The following is a 17,991-nucleotide window of genomic DNA, read 5'->3' as shown; positions in this document are numbered from 1 at the left end:
TGGAGTGACAGCTACAGAAACACCGACAAGACACATCTCCGGAACCCTTGCCTGCAGGGTCCTTCAGGAACCTACTTGGCCAGAAAGATGAAACCCATTCAGTAGTCCTTGAGATTAGTAAGTCCAGACCCCAGCAATATAGCTGACAGGGTCCATGGAGCCCTTAGCTGGGCCAGGGATGACTCAAGTCACGAGGCTACTGGCAGAAAGACCCCACTCTCTCCTTGCCGCTTCCTAACAGTAAAGCTGCCATGGCCAGGACTGAGTGGCATTCAGCACACCTGATCATACCCAGGGCCGAGAGGAACCAGGCGGGGGCAGAAAGGACTAAGGGACGCTGCACAAGCAGGAGGGAAACACTCCTGAGCCCGTCTCTGAGGCAGGCAGAGACAAATGGCCTCTGGAACCTTGCCGTCCTATTATCTGAAGCCTGTCTGGAGTATTACTCAGCTCCACCCCCACCACGCCACAGCACAAAGCAATCAAGAGTGAGGCAGGCAATTCATCCTCTTCCCTCATCCATGGGAAGACAGGAAGAAGGCTGAGCTGAGCCCAACCTGTCTGGAGAGGCTGTCTGGTAAGATGGACCAGTCTTGTCTATTCTGTTCACGAGACCCAGAACCTGCTTGTGTGCACCTCGCTGGCTTGGAGTGAGGCCAACACCCAGAAAGTCTCTGGAACACAAGACCTTGCAGGTACCCCTCAAACTGTGCTAGTCCAGAGCAATCTGCTGGCCTGGACCTAGAGGCCCATTCCAAGCCAAATCTGACCCTGAGGCTAAGACCTCACTCTGGAGCCGGAGTGTGGCAGTGTGCACACTCTGTGGGAAGCCCTTCTCTGTAGGAAGGGCTGAGACAGAAAAGGAAGATGGTTCAAACACTTCTGCCACTCACACTGGCCTGGTGTGCCCCAGGTTGGGAGAGGACACTCACCAGATAGATCCGGTAGGCATCCACCCGGCGCAGGGGCCCCCAGCACAGATCAGTGTCGTTGTATTTGGTATCTGTGTCCACGCCACAGGAGTCGTTTCCAGACACACTGCTAAAGAGAGCAATCGACAAACCTGGGCTCAGCACAAGCCCCTGCTTGGCTAGGAAGAGGGCGCGGGCCTGCACTTTTCATAAGCCACCCCTGAGGACAAGCCACACGTGTTCGTTCATGCAGTACCATGACTTTGAGGCCCAGGAATCCAAGTTACCTACTTGATGGACAGCACGATATAGAACATGCCTTGTGAGGACAGAGGACACAGCTGGCCCCTGATGTGTGGAGAAGGGACTATGGGTTTGTTTAGGGTTTTGACGGAAGACCCTCTGCCCTCCTGCCCTGCTGGTGGAGGAGGCCTATGGGTCTGCAACAGTGTGGAAAATGAGGGGCTACTCACCAGGTCACCTGCATGAGGGACAAGGGCACAGCTGCAGCGTAGATGGCAAGGTCTCCGTACAGGTAAATAATGATGCAGAAATAGAACAAGTTGACCCCCACTGAAAGAAACAAAGCCACAGGTCAGGGAGCCAGAGACAGACACGTTCGCGTTCTTTTCTGACGGCTGAGTCTGCTGCTTCCGCTGGCCTCAGTTCTTCAGGCCATTTGCCTTCTACAGAAGGTAGAAAAAAATGACCCCGAATTTTTGTTTCTTATTCTAGCTGGCTACACTGTGAGGCTGGCAGGAGATGCATCAGTTTGGGACTGGTGCCTGAGAGAGCTCGGCGAGGCCTGGAGATCAGAGAGAGAGAAATCGAATCTACACCGGCAGGTGAAAGAGCCAGCTCGGGGGGCACTTGCCACCGCACCTGAGGGTCTGAGTTTGATCCTGGAGGGCACATGGTGGAAGGGAAGAGCCAATCTCAGCAGACTGTCCTGTGCCCTACACACAGCCCCCCCCCAAACAAAATACATAAAAATGTAAAAAGGGAAATGGATTTGGGTCCAAAGATCCAGGTTGACGCCCTGGAGAAGCTCAGATACTGGCACCTAAGGCTCATGACCCAGACACCCGGCTCCACCCTTGCATTTAGACTAAGTGTTCAAGTTCCCGATGTCACCCGTCTTAAGCGGCTGGCTTCTCTGAGGACAGGAAGAAAAATGAAGTGACAGTTCTCTTCTAATCCTGGTGGCTCAGGACAGTCCCCAGGTCCCCAGAGGAAAGCCTGAGACACGTCAGTCCTGGGCTATGTGAGGTCACTCTGCTCCTCAGAATCCTGACCAAAATGGCCAGGAAAACACACACACACACACACACACACACACACACACACACACACAGAACCCATAAGGGCAATAGGCACAGCACCCGTTTTAAACATGACAGGCGCCATACCCTTACCTGACAAGTTAGAATTGCCCCGGACATGGCTTGAGACCCCTGGGGCTGTCTGTCATTCATGACCCCAGACTCTAGGTACATCCCACTCAGTCTGCCTTTCCTCTCCAATGCCCGTGGTCCCTGTGAGAAGCCATCACCTCCTCCCAGGCCCTCTCGGGCACCTGCCGAAAGCTACAGTATCGGCTGTTTATGAACTGCCATCAGCCCTCCTTGATCAATAAAATTTCATTACCAGACACAAAGTCAGAGGATCAATGAACTTCCTGAGAGGACATTAATGTCTGGGCCTGGCATTTCTAATTACAAAAAATGAGCGTGGAACCCTGGGGAACCTTTGGTGGAGGGTGCAGCTCCGCCAAAGGTGATGAGAACAACCTGGTCTGCAGCCCACCCCTCACAGAGGACATGTGTCAGTGTCTGAGGAGCTTTGACGGTCACATCCAGGAGGCCAGAAACGCTGCCTCAGCATCTTACAATGCTCAGAACAGGTACCGCCACAAAGGGTGACCAGCCCCACGTCTCCGGTGCCAAGCCTGAGAAGTCCTGCGGGAGGAACTGGGGAGGCTCTTCAACAGCTGGGGCTGCTCCCACACACATGTGCTACTTCATACGAGATGTGGGCAGACAAGACGAAACAAACCACCAGTGTGTAGAAACCTTAAAGAAGTCAGGGCAGGAGCATGGGGCTCTGAGTTCAGATCTCCAGCACCCCAGAAAAAAGCCAGACATGTTCCTATCACCCTAGCGCTGGGGATATGGAGGCAGCAGAGTTGCTAAGCCTGCTGGCCCGTCAGCCTAGATGAACAGGTGACCTCCAGGCTCACAGGTTCAGTGTGAGACCCTGTCTAGAATCTAAGGAGGAAAGAGAGGGAGGGAGACACCTGATGTCAGCCTCTGGCCCCTCCACACATGCACACATGTGCACGCACACTCAGATACACATGCACACACACAAATAAAAAGAGCAGTCGGGGCAGGCACGGGACATACTGACGAGCAGTGTGCACAGGACATACTGACGAGCAATGTGCTTGCCCACTAAGTACACTCGCTTTTCAAGCTTGCGTCTGGAGGAGATCTCCGAGTGGCTGCCTGGCAGGGGGACGGGACACTCACTTAGTGGATGGTGAGGGACAGAAACAAAACAAAGGAAAGGCACAGAAGTGGGCTTGAACCAGCCCAGCCGGCTTTGATGAACCGTGGCAATCCCCTAACAGGCTGGCCCAGTCAGTCCACGCCCATCCTGGACCAGTCACCAATCTGCACTTTTGAGGACAAACTGAGTGCTGAGTCCCGAGTCACGAAGATTCCTATTTCTGCAATCCTCCTTTCTCTCCACAGCCAGACGCAAGACCACTGGCAAAGATGCCCCACAAAGAGGCTTTGACAAAGGGGCAGAAGTATCTTCTAAAATAGCTTAGAGGCTGCTCCATGCCCTAGGAAGGAGGCCCAGGTTAGGTGCCCATTAGAAAAAAAAAAAAAAAAAAGATTTACCACAGAGGCAGAAAAGGATTGGCAGATGCAGATTCTGCAGTCAGGTGGATACCTGCGGGTTGCAGCAAATGCCAGCCAGGAACAGGCAGAGCCGGAAGGAGCATGCTGCCTCACTGGGTAAAATTGGTGTGGGCTCCTAGTGCCCTCTGCTGGCTGACAGGGGACAGGGCTGTGTAGCAAATCCTATGGCTTCTTTTCTGGAAAGTGACCTAAGACCTGTACTAGTAGGCTTGTCAGCCCTTACTCTTCAGGCCAGGGGACAGCGAGGACCCCAGGAAGACAACGGAAAGCGGGTCAGGCCTCGCAGGACAGCTCCTCCTGTGTTCTGCCACCCATGTGCCCTACCCTTCAACACAGAAGCCCCACGACCAAGGTCAGGACAGCAAAGGTCGAATGTGGCCCTGTCCCACGCACCATCCCCGAGTGACGGTTACCTTTATTGAAGAACATGGAAGCCATCTGCCCCATTTCCACCCGGTCTGTGATTTCAAAAAGGCTGGCTGATGAGCGTCTCTCTGTGGGGCCAGAACAGACAGGGACGTGGTTGTTCACCAGAAGAGCCCTGAGGGGAGCTTCTTGAACTCTGGGAATTCTTTAGAACAAGTAAGTCTCCAAGCTTCTCCAACTCTTCGAACTTTTTCTCCCTCACTGCTGGGTCCCCAGCATTCCTCTGCTGACCTGTATTTCCCACGCTGTTTTAATCTTCTAATATTTTTTGCTTCAAGAGTTTGAAGTCTTTTTATTTATTTAATTATTTCTGTGTGTGGTGCTGGGGATGAAGCTCAGAGCTCAGGGCACAATGGGGAAGTTTCTACCAACTCACTGCCCCTAGCTCTGAGCTTGGGTGTGTTGGGTGTGTGTGAGAGAAAGACAAATCCAGAGAGGCATGTGAATGCAGGCAGACCATATTCCAGCAACAGTAGAAGGGTGGGAAACTGAGGCACACAGCTCAGGTAATTGCCAAATTACACACAGGAGGCAGAGCCAGCAGAGGCCAGGCCCATGTCCAGCATCCCTGGGCCCATGTTCTGTGTACTGAACCCCACAGCCCTTCTAAACTGACACCTGAGAGGATGCGGGCAGGGAAACTCCCCAGTAGCCTCTCTACAGAGACCAGGGGGAGATGTGGAGTTTGCCCGGCGGCCCAAGACTTACGCACAGACAGGATGGGCCGTTTCTCTGCCCGCTCATAGTTGTCTTGAGTGAGGATGTCACTGTCTGAGGCCGTGGAGGAGTCTTCTTCTTCTTCTTCCTGGGAGACAGGAGAATGGAGAGGAGGGAGGAAGAGACAAGGATAGAGGTGAGCGCACAGCACTAGAAACCCCAGTCCACAGTGGCCCTTCCTCGCTCATTCTCTTCAGAAGATGGAGACAGCAGAGCCTCCTGGGACAAGGTTCACAATGACAGTGAACCCCAGGTGACTGCTGAGACAGAAGCTACTGTGTGTGCCCCTTGGGTTTTATCTACTTAGCTGTGGCCCTGGAGAGAAGCCTGCCGAGACTGCCTTAGAGACACCACCGAGGACGAGGGCAATGCACACACCTTGTGGATCTCCATCCTCTTCCAGCGGAGCTGGGCGTTGGCTGCAGCCATGGCCTCCATCACAAAGGTGGTTGTCACAAAGCTGAGGAGGAAGCCACATGTTAGTGACACAGAGAAGGTCGCAGGAAATACAATCTGGCCCAAGCAACAAATCTGCAGCACACTCTCCTCTGAGAGCTGTTCCCTACAGAAATCCTGGGATGGTACTCCCTGGCCACAGGGCATGGCTTTGGGCCAGTGAGGTGGCTCAGTGAGCAAGGGTGTTTGCTGCCTGGTCTGAGTGGATCACAGGGGCCCACCTGATGGAAGGAGAAAACCCTTTCCTACAGGAACATGCGCGCTCACACACTCTAAATAAACAGAAAAGAGAAACTAAAGTGTCATTGTGCACACCAAGTGATTTGTTTTTACTTAAGTCATCACCAACATCAGAACCGATCTCCAACGCACGCACGGGAGGAAAGCACGAAGGGAACCGGTGGGAGGTGTGCCGGCTAGTTTTAGGTCGACTTGACACCAGCTACGGTTGACTGAAGGGAGGAAACCTCAATGAGAAAATGCCTCCAGAAGATCTGGCACAGTGCATTTTCTTTTTTAAATTATTTTTTATTTTATGTGCATTGGTGTTTTGCCTACATGTATGTTTATGTGAGGGTGCCAGATTCCCCTGCAACTGGAGTTACAGACAGTTGTGAGCTGCCATGTGTGTGCTAGGAATTGCAACTGGGTCCTCTGGAGGAGCAGCCAGTGCTCTTAACCTCTGAGCCATCTCTCCAGCCCTCTGTAGGGCATTTAGTTAGTGACTGATGAAGAGGATCCAGCCCACTGAGGGCTGGTTCTGTAAGAAAGCAAGCCATAGGGAATAAGCCAGTAAGCAGCTCCCCTCCAAGGCCTCGGTTTCAGCTCCTGCTTCCAGGTTCCTGCCCTGCTTGAGTTTCTGCCCTAACGTCCTTCAGTGATGGCCTGTGATGTGGAAGTGTAAGCCAAATGAACCCTTTGGTTCCCAACTTGCTTTGATTATAGTGTTTCATCACAGCAATAGTAACCCCAACTAAGACTGCCAGGGTGGGGGTGGCGTGGGCAAAGCAGCACTACTCCCAGAAAGGGCCTGTTGGGGTGAACACTAGTGGTCTTCTGGGGTGGCAGGCTGACTCACAAGGGGGCCTCTTAGGCCTTCTGGAAGGACGGCAGGCAACCTTCCCTGCTTGCCAGAACACAGAGCGTGGGCCAGCTTCCTATGGATGGCTGAGGCTGCATCTGACTCTGGAATCAAACCCCTTTCCTCTGACAGCACTTTCATTGCCTAAATAATATGACTCATCTTTAAATAAGCCTGTATTCCTGTTTCTCTAAATGGAGACTGGGAAATGGCACCAGACACAGCCCACAGCCTAGCGGGCAGTGAGAGGGTACTGTGCTCCCATTCGTAGGCGATCCAGGGTGCAGCCTGCAGCTGCAGCAACCCTGGGCACAAATCTACTTGGGACACCTGTTTCCCCGTGTCTGAGGCCGGCACAGCCGTGTCCCCACCCCTCCAACACTGACATCAGCGAACAGCAAATGCTCAGCCATGCAGTCAGGTGGGAAAGGACCCGCTGAGCTGCTCAGAGCTCAGCCTGCACCATCCCTCCAGCAAAGGATAAGGGATGTGAGGTGGGGCGGCCAAACCTGAAGAAGACCCCCAGAAAGGGCTCTCATTATCTTGCCTAACTGAATCTTCTGCGGACTCCGCATTTCCATATCTTATTGGAAGCAAACTGAAATCAATCTTAATTAAGGCATAAGAAAGCTTCTTATGGTTGCACAAAGCCAACTCATTGATCACACTCAAATGTAAATGGGCTTAGCGGGGAGGGGGGGCATGGCAGCCCCTATTGGAGGCCTCTAAGAACCACTTCCCTATCAATGGCTGCCTGTTCTGAAGGACCTTTAGAGGGGACACAGTGACTAAGGACAAGGATCCTGAGAGCTCTTGGTCACCAGAGCACAAAGTACGCAATTAGCCAACAGTACTCTGAGGTTCACCCCAAGGTTCCCCAAAATAAGAGCACAAAGAAACCCCAAACCTTGGGTGTGACCCCTCCCAGAAGCCTCTGTTTCATTCTTTCTAGGGTGCCCTTCCCCTCAAACCTCTGATGTGGTGCATCCCTCCCCACACCCTTGGCTACTCGAATCCAGTCTCCCCACCTCCCTAGCCCCCTCTGGCTATGCTTTATCCTTTTCTCTTATCAACTTGCTCTACAATTTATGGGTGACTTTCCCTACTCCGTCCCCACCCCCAATGTGGTCAAGTCTACACGGGCTGAGATCTTGGCTTTACTGAACATTAAGTACCAAACTGAGGATGATGTAGGAGAAGAGCTGTCTCTCAGGGGAGGTGCTCTTTAGAGATGTCTACAGGTTTCCCTCCCATTTTCTGGGGGGGGGCAGTATTTGCTCTGTAGTTGAGGATGACCTACTGATTGTCCTGCAGCTGTGCCTTCCCCCAAGTGCTGGGATTACAGGTGTGCACACCCCGCCTGGCTTCCTTCTGTTTTGAAGATTTATTTCAATCTTTATTTTTATTTATTTATTTGTTTATTTATTTATTTATCGCCTGCATGTATGCATGCACACTGCATTGCCCGTGGAAGTGAGGGCATCGGATCCCCTCAGCTGGAACTGCAGATGGTTGTCAGCCGCTTTGCAGATGCTGGGAACCAAACCCAGGTCCTTAGCCAGAGCAACAGTGCTCTAAACTGTTGGTGGAGCCATCTCTCCAGCCCCCAGTCCCAGGTCTTTAGGATGGATTCCCACCTGGAGGACGGGGTGGACTAGCCCCTGAAGTCCCACTGTGATGGGATGGACTTCTGAGTGAAACTGGAATCCCTAAGAGGAGGCTCTGTCTGCTCGGAGGCACCAGCTGCTGACCCCTCTAACATCTGGTTGACAAAGCAAGTGTTCCTGAAACTGCCCCATATGTGTGTATGTGTGTGTACAAATATGTGTATGTGTGTGCCTGGGTGCTTTTCATTTACCTGGTGAATTATTTTAAGCAAATCCTGAACTGATTCCCCAGGCAGCCTTCAGGTCTGCTAAACTCCTCTTCAGTGGTTAGCTGCTGTTTTCTCAGAGAGCAAGGACTGATGGTCAATAAGCTCAGAACAGGGAAGCTGAGTCTGCCAGGCCTGGCTGGTCAGCACCTCTGAGACAGACCAAGGCCTCACTGCTGTCCTGGCTCGAGGCCCGGGTGACCTTTGGATCCATTTTCCTTACTCTGGGTCAACTAGCTTAGGACCTGCTTCCTACATATACGGGAAACAGCAATCTTCCTACCCTCAAGAGCTCTCTGGTTAATCAGGAGACATTCGGGCTCCCTGGGTGTACCTACTCCAGTTCTGTCCCCAGCCCAAGGACGTGGCAGTCCACCCTCCACCCCCACAGCTCTTACCTCATGAAGCCCAGGAACACCAGCAGGATGAGGCTGACGAGCCACCCGGCGGTGGCAAAGGCCTTGGGCATGGTGAGCGCGCCTGTGCCCACAATAAGGTTAAACATGTACACCAGCCCGACCTGGAACCAACAGGAGCAAAGTTCAGTCGGGGGATTAACTGGCCTAAAGACAGCTTTGGGGGACGTTACAACTGTGGAGGCCTTCCAAGGTTCACCGAGGAGACGGGAGGGACGGCGCCTGAGTCCTGAGGAGCCAGACTCTGTAGCCAGGTGTTGGGAAGCGAAGCACTGGCAGGGACACCCAGAGAATGACAGCCCTGAGACCTCCATTCCTGTCAACTTAGGTCTGTTTCCGACTATCCAAAGCAATATCATAGCCATTTGCATTCTGTTCAACCTGGCTGAGGCTTCCTGAAGATAGACACCACAGGTAGGACCCTGGCACAGGGCTGAACAAGACCACTGATCTCCAGAAAACCTCCCAGAGAGGGCCAATCCCCAGACTCCCTCCTCCTCTGCCCCAGGCTTTGCCACCGCCCACTAGGCAGCAACATCCCACACCACTGGACTACATCCTTCTCCTTACACCACCTTCAGGATTGCGCTGTTGTTTTGTTTGGGACGAAGTCTTGTTATATAGTCCTGTCTGGCCGAGTGCTATGTAGCCCAGATCAGCCTTAAACTCATACAATCTTTCTGTCTCAGCCTTTCGAGCCTTGGGATCATAGCTATGTATCACCACAGTTGACTACCAAGTTCAGGATTTAAAACAACAGGGAAACCTTGAATCCCTATTCAAGGACAGAGATGGCTCAGAGGGCAAAGGTGCCTGCTGCCAAGCCTGCTGACCTGAGTTCAATCCCCAGGACCCACACAGTAGGTGAGAACCGACTCCCGCACGTTGCCCCCTAGCTGCCTCCCATGTGAGTGCGTGTACATGCACACACATACACACTACCTCAGTAAATAAAAATGTGCAATACTGGCACATGACTCATGTGCTACAAAATTTAGCTCAAAAGACATCACCAGCCCCTGCTTGGGTTATCTGGGGTGTGCAGTGCACCTCTGGCCTTCTGAACTGTAAAACAATTTTTACAAGTGATTGTGCCTACAGCAAACACATTTTTACCTTGGCTGGGGTCAGTTTCATCACTGGCACTTTGAAGCCAGTGTGTATCCAGCTAAAAGAAATTAGCTAGCTCGGTCTGCTCATCCCATTCAACCATTACTGAGCCTCCAGAGGGCCTGATCCAGTACTTGGAGATGGGGATTCAATGGCCCTAGACGGACACGCCCCTTCACCTGGCAATGCTATCTGTGGAGACCCAGGGAGAGACAATGAGGATGAGGGGACGAGGATGGTGACAGCGACTCCGTGAGAGAAACAAAATGAAGAGAGGAACCGTGGCTGTTCCGAGGTGTGATGTAAAGCCCTTTAAATAAGTGGTACTCAGCTGGCTCTGGGGACCCCGCTCCTGTAATCCCAGCATTGGGAGCCTAAGGGAGGAGGACATGGGTCTGGCCAGCCTAGGTTTCACAGTGAGCTACCAGAAAAAAAAAAAAGACAGAAAAAAGAAAACCACGAGCTGATAAGATGGCTCAGCAGGTCCGAGCGTGTATGAGAAAGGTGGAGTTTGATCCCCTGGACAGACTGGGGTAACGGTGGAGAGAACCGACCCCCCAGAGCTGTCTTCCGACCTCCACACATGCGCTGTCATGTGCACATCCCCCGCGTGTGCCTCCCTCCTTCACAAGGAAATGAAACAGACTACAAAAGGAACAAACAGGTCAAGGGAAGGGACTTCCAAGCACAAAAGTCGACAGCAGGAGAGGTGGAGGGGCTGAAGGGCCTCGATGTGAGGGTCAAAGGGACACTGAGACAGATGTGAGGTAAGGACTTTTGAGTATTACTGCCATGGACAGACAGACAATAGCACGGTGAGGGCTCTGAAGAGAAGAATCGGGGCGCCTGTGGCACAAGTGGGGGTGTCTTACAGCTTTTACGATGGGGATAACTTCCCAGTGTAGCCTGCAACCAGGCTCTCTGACTTGCCACGCTGGGAACAGAAAAAGGGGTAGGGAGGTGTGGCCACTCATACTTACATTTTGATGTAACTCATGCCCTTAGGTTGAGACCCTGGTACTTAGAAGTCTGTTAGCTAGGGGTTCACAATGCCCAGATCTGTGCGAGAGGGAGGCCACTGCAGGAATTGCAGCAGCTGGAACCTGACATCGCAGTCTTACAGGGGTTTGTGTGAATGGGAAGGCCGCTGCAGGGACTGCGGTCTAAGCAGCAGAATCTAACAGGTGTCTGTTGGGCTTTCTGAAAGCCATACAGTGGCTGAGGTAAGCGAACCAAGCCATGGAGGAGACAGGAAGTGTCCTTCCTTATGGAAGTGACGGAGGTGCCACGGTTTGGGGGGTTTTAAGCAGGTGTGATGGGGCAAGACAAGACAGTGCAGCCGTGGATTCTTGCTGAGGTGGTTTATCTAGAATCTTATCTCCTCGATGGAGAAGCCTGTGGAAAACCACCCAACTCTGTTCTAGGAACCAAAGGTCAGGATGTCCTAACTAACTTATCTTAGCCTTTGTTAAAACTGCCTGTTTGTGCAGAACCTCCTCCAGATAATGGCTTATCTTACAGTCTGTTAAAACCGCTTATGCCATGAATACCCCCCTATCATCCCCCACCCCTGCTGAGTGACATGTGTCGTTGAGGTCCTGCCCTTAAAAATCCCATGTTCTGGACATGGGGCCACACCTAAAATCCCCTACCACCCCCAGCTGGCTGGAATAAAAAGATTCAATTGGCTATACACCATGTCTGAGTGGTCATCTCTGGCGCCCCCTCCCCCCGTAACAGGAACAGATCCCAGCTGACCCCTAACATCACCCTTTGCTCTCCGCCTACCACTATTACAAGAAGCACTAAGCAGGGGTAAGGACTTCATGGAAACAGTCTGGGTGAGGCTTCTCATGGTGGAACTAAGAAGGCAAAGGGTTTTAAGAAAGTGACACTAGGCAAAAACTTTATAGGAGAATTAAGTAGTCTAAGATGCATTTGTAGAAGCTGGGCTTCTTTAATCCCAGAACGTACATCTCCGAGTTTGAGGCCAGCCTGGTCTACAGAGCAAGTTCCAGGACAGCCAAGGCTATACAGACATATCCTGTCTTGAAAAACAAAAAACAAAAAAGAAACATTTGTATGGTTGGAGAGATGGCTCAGTGTCTTAACCACTGGCTGTTCTTCCAGAGGACATGGGTTCGATTCCCAGCACTACATGGTGGCTCACAACCATCTATAAATTCCATTCTGGGGATCTAATACAGAAGCCTTTTCCGGCTTCTGTAGGAACCACAATCACATGATGAACATATATACATTCAGGAAAAATGCACAAAATTTTTAATTAAAAGAATAAACTAGGAAACAGACAGACGTTGTCTTGCTTTGTTGCAATTTTTAGGTCCAGAGTAAACACTGTGTCTGCTGGGAGCTCAGAGAGCCATGCAGGGCAAGACAGGACTTCTTTGCCATGGGTGGGCTTCAGAAGTCTAAAAACTGAAACTTTGAAATTTATGCGCTGGCAATGCTGAAGCATGCATGGGCAACCCATATATGGCAGTTCTGTTGAACTTGTCCATATTGGGTTTCATCGTCTAAGTTGATGAGGACGACTGACCAGGTCTCTTCCTCAGGAGGGCGCCAGACCCCATTACAGATGGCTGTGAGCCACCATGTGGTTGCTGGGAACTGAACTCAGGACCTTTGGAAGAGCAGGCAGTGCTCTTAACTGCTGAGCCATCTCTCTCAGAAGTCTGGTAACATATTAAATCCTCTTTACTTTTGGGAAAGGCACTCAGAAAATGCCAATCATAAGGAGCAGGCAAAAGGAAGCCATTCTCAACTCAGCCACAGACCAGGGCAAAAGGAGCTGTGGAAAGGAAAAAAGAGGTCACATGGCAGTGGGGAAAGCAACCTCATTGGAGGGGTGGCAGGGAGTGGAGGAATAAGACCCTGCTGGGTTCTCTTTGGATAAGTTTACATTATCCAAATTATCCAGGCTCACTGGACTCCCCTGTGGCTGAACAAGGGGAGGTGCAGCCCCAGCAGCCCCATACCCTCATACAGTGTCCTGTCTGCCTCGCTTCCATACAGAAGACAACGATGACACCCAGCACCATCTCCCAAAGAGCCCCTCTGGTGCCAACCAGAGGAATCAGAAGGCAGCCATGGTGTGTGTGTGTGTGTGTGTGTGTGTGTGTGTGTGTGAGCCTGACTGTAGGGCTGGGGAGACGGCACAGTCAGCAAAGTGCTTGCCATGCAAACACAGGGGCCTGTGCTCAATCCTGAGCACACACATGGAAACCTGGGTGGTGTGAGACAATTCTGTCAATTATGTTTTAAATAAATGCTGATTGGCCAGTAGCCAGGTAGGAAGTATAGGTGGGACAACCAGATAGGAAGTAGAGGCAGGTCAATGAGAATAGGAGAATTCTGGGAAGAAGGGATCCCATTCCTCCCAAGTCCTGTCCCAATCACAGAAGAAGGAAAATGTGATTGCCCTGCTGAAAAAAGTACTGAGCCATGTGGCTAACATAGATAAGAATGGGTTAATATAAGTTATAAGAGTTAAATAAGAAGCCTGAGCTAATGGACCAATCACTTTATGATTAATGTAGACCTCTGTGTGATTTCTTTGGGACTTAACGATTGTGGGAACCAGGCAGCACAGGAACCTAGCAGGACAGAAACCTCAGACAACACCTGGGGTTCAGCTGGGCACGGATGAAAAGGCAAGTGGATATCTATGAGTTTGAGACCAGCCTGGTCTAAATAGTGAGTTCCAGGCTAGCCACTACGCAGTAAGACTGTCTCAAAATAACAAATACTCAAACCTAGGATGGTAGCATGTACTTGTCCCAGTAGGGACACAGAAGGAGCCTTGGGCTAGCTGTCCAGCCAGCCTGGCTGAATAGGGAACTATAGGTTAAGAGCACTGACTACTCCTGCAGAGCACCAGAGTCTGGAGCCCAGCACCCATGTCAGGCATCTCACAAGCATCATTTCGGGGGATCTAACACCCTCTTCTTGTCTCCATGAGCGCCTGCACTCACTTTCACATACCCCCACACAGACACACACACAACAGGGTTTTAAATGGTAAGAATAAGGCCAGAGAGACAGGGCAGAAGGAGAGAGGGGGAGGGAGATGGCATCGGCAGTGGCAGGGGTAATGGTGGTGTGCAACTGGAGAGGTGGCTCGGTGGTCAAGACCACTAGGCTGCTCTTTCTAAAATCCAGGTTCAATTCCCAGCTCCCACGTGGGAGCTAACAACCATCTCTAAGTCTAGCTCTAGGGGATCTCATGTCCTTTTCTGGACTCTGAGGGCACCAGCCACATGGTGCACAGACATACATGCAAGCAAAATACCCCGAAACATAAAACTTAAAAACAATAACCAGGGCTGGAGACATGGCTCAGAGGTTAAGAGCGGTGGCTGCCTTTCCAGAGGTCCTGAGTTCAATTCCTAGCAACCACATGGTGGTTCACAATCATCTATAGTGGGATCTGGTGCCCTCTTCTGGCCTGCAGGCAAAACACTGTATACATTTAAAAAAAAAACCCAAAGAACCAATTCTCTCTCTCTCTCTCTCTCTCTCTCTCTCTCACACACACACACACACACACACACACACACACACACACACACACACACACACCACACTGTTATTCTAGGATGGTGGACAAAGAAGCCCTAAGGTAAAGTGGACGAGGTGGTGGAAGGGGGAAGGAGCATGAGCCAGAGGCTGGGTGACGTCAGCCCATGAATTTGCAGTGGTAGTCACGGCATGTACAAGACCTGAGCAAATCCCAGCACGGAGGGGGAAGGAGGGTGTGAAGTCAAGGAACCACTGGCAACTGAAAGCTGCTGAGACAGGAGCATGAGTAGCCCCTGGCAAGTGACCCGTGCTCCAATAGGAGGCCACAAGTCCCAGAATATACTGGTAGCACGAGCTGAACTTGATGGATTTTTGTTTTGGGTTTGTTTCAAAAAGGACACAAAGTTGAGTGGGTAGGGAAGTGGGGAGGATCTGGGAGGATCTTGGGGAGGAGGTCAATATGTTCAAAACATATTGTACAAAATTCTCAGAAAACTAATTTAAAAAAAATACTCTGAGGATCTGGAGAGATGGCTCGGTGATAAAGAGCACTTGCTCTCTCAGAGGACTCTGATTCAACTCACAGCACATGGTGGCATAAAACCAGACATAGAGCCAGGCAGTGGTGGTGCAAGCCTTTAATCCCAGCATTCGGGAGGCAGAGGCAGGCGGATCTCTGTGAGTTCGAGGCCAACCTGGTCTACAAGAGCTAGTTCCAGGACAGGCTCCAAAGCTACAGAGAAACCTTGTCTCGAAAAAAGCAAAAACAAAACAAAACAAACAAACAAAAAAACTAGACATAGCTCCAGTTCCGGGGCAGGGGGTTCCCTGATGTTCTCTTCCAGCCTTTGTGGGCACTGCATGCGTGTGATCTATATACACAGCCCAAACATTCACACACATTAAAAGATAAATCTTTAAAAGGAAAATGAAGACCCACAGGAAGGTGGCTGCTGTCCTCAGAACCCTGACCACCACCTCCTGGTTAAGCCGTCATCACCCATCTTTCCCCCACATCTCTCTTCACTATTAAGATAAAAAACAAGAAATAAAACAACAACAACAAACCCAGCACTTGTTTATGGCAACCGCAAAGACCCTGAATAAATTAAAACACATATAAAATGCAAGGGAGAAAAGGGGCTGGGGGAGCAGCGCTCCACAGACATGCAGGCTAACTCTCCAGGCTCCTGCGGACACACGGTAGCATGTGGATGACTACATTATAGGTGGAGGCACAAGAAATGGGGCCATAAACTGTTTTCCTCTTAAAACTCAGCCACAGAAATGACTCATTTCCTTGTCTCTCAGTTTGTAGTTATTGTAAGAAGCAGAAACCGTGGCAACTTTTCAGGATCGGGCAGACGTCTTACTGCTGACAGAGGAGACTTGCAACGATCACATGACCGCACAAACGGAGGCTCACTGTCCCTTCCATCCCAACATTCGAGAGAGACCTGCCCTGGTCAACTGCAGAGGGGAAGGGGGACACTTTGTGGTTGTATGTGAACAGCAGAGCAGTTGTTGAAGCTGGGAAAGTTCTAGAAGGAAGGCTCCGTGGAGAAGAGCCACTTTTCCTGGTGAGAGCTGGTAAGGCTGAGTCAATCCTGGTTATTCACACGATCACCCCCAGCTACGTACCCAGTGAAGGCCCCATGCCGTAATAACCGCAATCGACTGGCTATTACCCAGAGAAGATAAACTGAGTGTGCGGGGGAGCGAGGGGGCACAGACTCAAGACAGAGAGAAATCAATCCGTCTAATTGTCATAATTGCAGCCTCTACCAAACAGCAATTGGAAGTCTCCTCAGTTCATCTCTTTCGACATCCGAGACCATAAAAGTTATGCAATTTAAAATCCAGCTAAAGACAAAAGAGGCCGAAGACTCCTGAGGTGGACCAAACTCCAAGACAACAGCTGTCAGGGACTGCCCTTCTAAACGGCAGACTTGTGGGCAACCTGTAGAGGCCCCCGAGACAGACATCATGGGAGACTAATAAGTTAGTTGTGTTTGGCTTGACACTCTATGGGAGGCATCTAAAAAGGGAACTGGGACCGAAGAAACAGCTCAGCACTTAAGAACACCTGCTGCTCCTGCAGGGGACTTGAGTTCAGTTCCCAGCACCCACACCGGGCAGCTTATAACCACTGCATCTTCATGTCCACGGCATCGGTGCCCTCTTCTGGGTTTTGTAGGCATGCCCATAGCCACATACAGATGCGTCATTAGAAATAAAACTTTTAAAAATAACAAATAAATAAAAGGGGAAATAAGCCCGATATTTATAGTCTGAGCCGAGACAGTTGGACCCTGACTCCAGCCACGTGAAGTTTCAGTCTCATTTTCACCAGGGTCTACTTAAACCAGGGCAATCACCAGAACAGTGGGCTCCCCCCACCCTTTGTTTTGTTTTTGATACATGGTTTTTCTGTGTAGCTGTGGAGTCTGTCTTGGAACTTGCTCTGTAAACCAGGCTGGCCTCCAACTCACAGAGTTCTGCCTGCCTCTGCCTCCCAAGTGCTGGATTAAAGGTGTGTGCCCCCACCACCCAGACTGTGGATTTCTCTAGACACCAGGAGCATGACGGTGAGCAGAACACATTTACAGAGGAAAACTCACATAAGGAGAGTAGAGCTCCCCGGTCTCTGTGATTTCACCCGCCATCTCCAAAGAATGAGGAAGGGTTGGCAGAAGAGGCTGCTTCTGTGCAAGGCCAGCAGCTGCTGCGGCTCCTAAGACGAAAGAGTAGACTTTAGTTTTCTGATGGACAGAGATGGGAACGGGGGAGACTTGGGGTCTGCCTCTTTCACCTCCAGCCCTCTGATCTCGGACACTTTGGCCTCAATGTCTGTCATGGGACAGCCTTGGTGGGACGCAGCTCCCTGGACAGTGCCTTCTAACTTTACCGTTGCTATGCACGGCACTTTTCTATGCCTGGATGCTGTTCACACTCCAAGTGACTAAGAGGCCTCCGAAGATGCTTCATTCGCCGTCAAAACCCTCCTTTAACCTAAGGGTTCTTATATCCACTTCATTCCAGCATCTGTGAGCTCACTTCTACACAGGACAGCCTGCACAGCTGTCTGACTCTCGGCCTACAGCAGACAGCCAGGGTTTTCCTAGGTCGTCCCGCCATCCTAACTCCTTGCCCCAGAGCTTCTTTTAAATGGGGCTTCCTGCTCCTTCACCTGTCTTCCGCCCTACCTTAGGTTCCCCACCCTTAAACCTCCCTCCCTTCTCAAGATCCCGGCTCTGAGCCTCTCCCTCTCCTTCCCTCCTGGTGAGACTCCAAAATCCACACCTATCTCCACCGCATCCTACCCTCCCACTCGTCCCAGACCTGCAGCACAGCTAGCTCCGGGCCACAGTGGCCACCGCCTCCAGTTGTTCAGCTGCCACCCGGCGCCAGCTGTCCCGCACCAGGGCCCGCAGCGCGCATGCGCATGCTTCCCAGCCTACCTTCCAGGAGAGCGCGTCGAGAGGGGCACCCTGTTCTGATTGGACGCTTCGCGGGGGCGTGCCCGGGA

The 17,991-nt window shown here is 51.4% G+C and overlaps 1 protein-coding gene across 2 annotated transcripts in view; it reads right to left on the bottom strand.

Moving 5' to 3' along the window:
* Positions 1–17,937, bottom strand: part of Tmem104 (transmembrane protein 104) — a 59,863-nt gene extending 41,926 nt beyond the window's left edge. The window contains exons 1-8 of one of the 2 annotated variants that reach the window (XM_050140149.1): positions 17,805–17,937; positions 17,084–17,196; positions 8,793–8,914; positions 5,363–5,444; positions 4,976–5,072; positions 4,255–4,335; positions 1,385–1,484; positions 933–1,041 (exon numbers count right to left, since the gene is read on the bottom strand). In XM_050140149.1, the coding sequence (XP_049996106.1) occupies positions 933–1,041; positions 1,385–1,484; positions 4,255–4,335; positions 4,976–5,072; positions 5,363–5,444; positions 8,793–8,914; positions 17,084–17,128 (636 nt within the window). In that variant the 5' untranslated portion in view covers positions 17,129–17,196; positions 17,805–17,937. Of the gene's footprint in view, positions 1–932; positions 1,042–1,384; positions 1,485–4,254; positions 4,336–4,975; positions 5,073–5,362; positions 5,445–8,792; positions 8,915–17,083; positions 17,197–17,370; positions 17,609–17,804 lie in introns of those variants that run through there. The other variant, XM_050140150.1, reaches the window with a different exon arrangement.
* Positions 17,938–17,991: the final 54 nt, after the last annotated feature.

The sequence above is a fragment of the Alexandromys fortis genome, unplaced genomic scaffold (genome assembly GCF_014885135.2).
Source record: "Alexandromys fortis isolate MF-2015 unplaced genomic scaffold, M_Fortis_MF-2015_v1.1 scaffold_39, whole genome shotgun sequence".
Lineage (NCBI taxonomy): Eukaryota > Metazoa > Chordata > Mammalia > Rodentia > Cricetidae > Alexandromys > Alexandromys fortis.
This window is presented reverse-complemented; position numbering and strand designations above follow the sequence as displayed.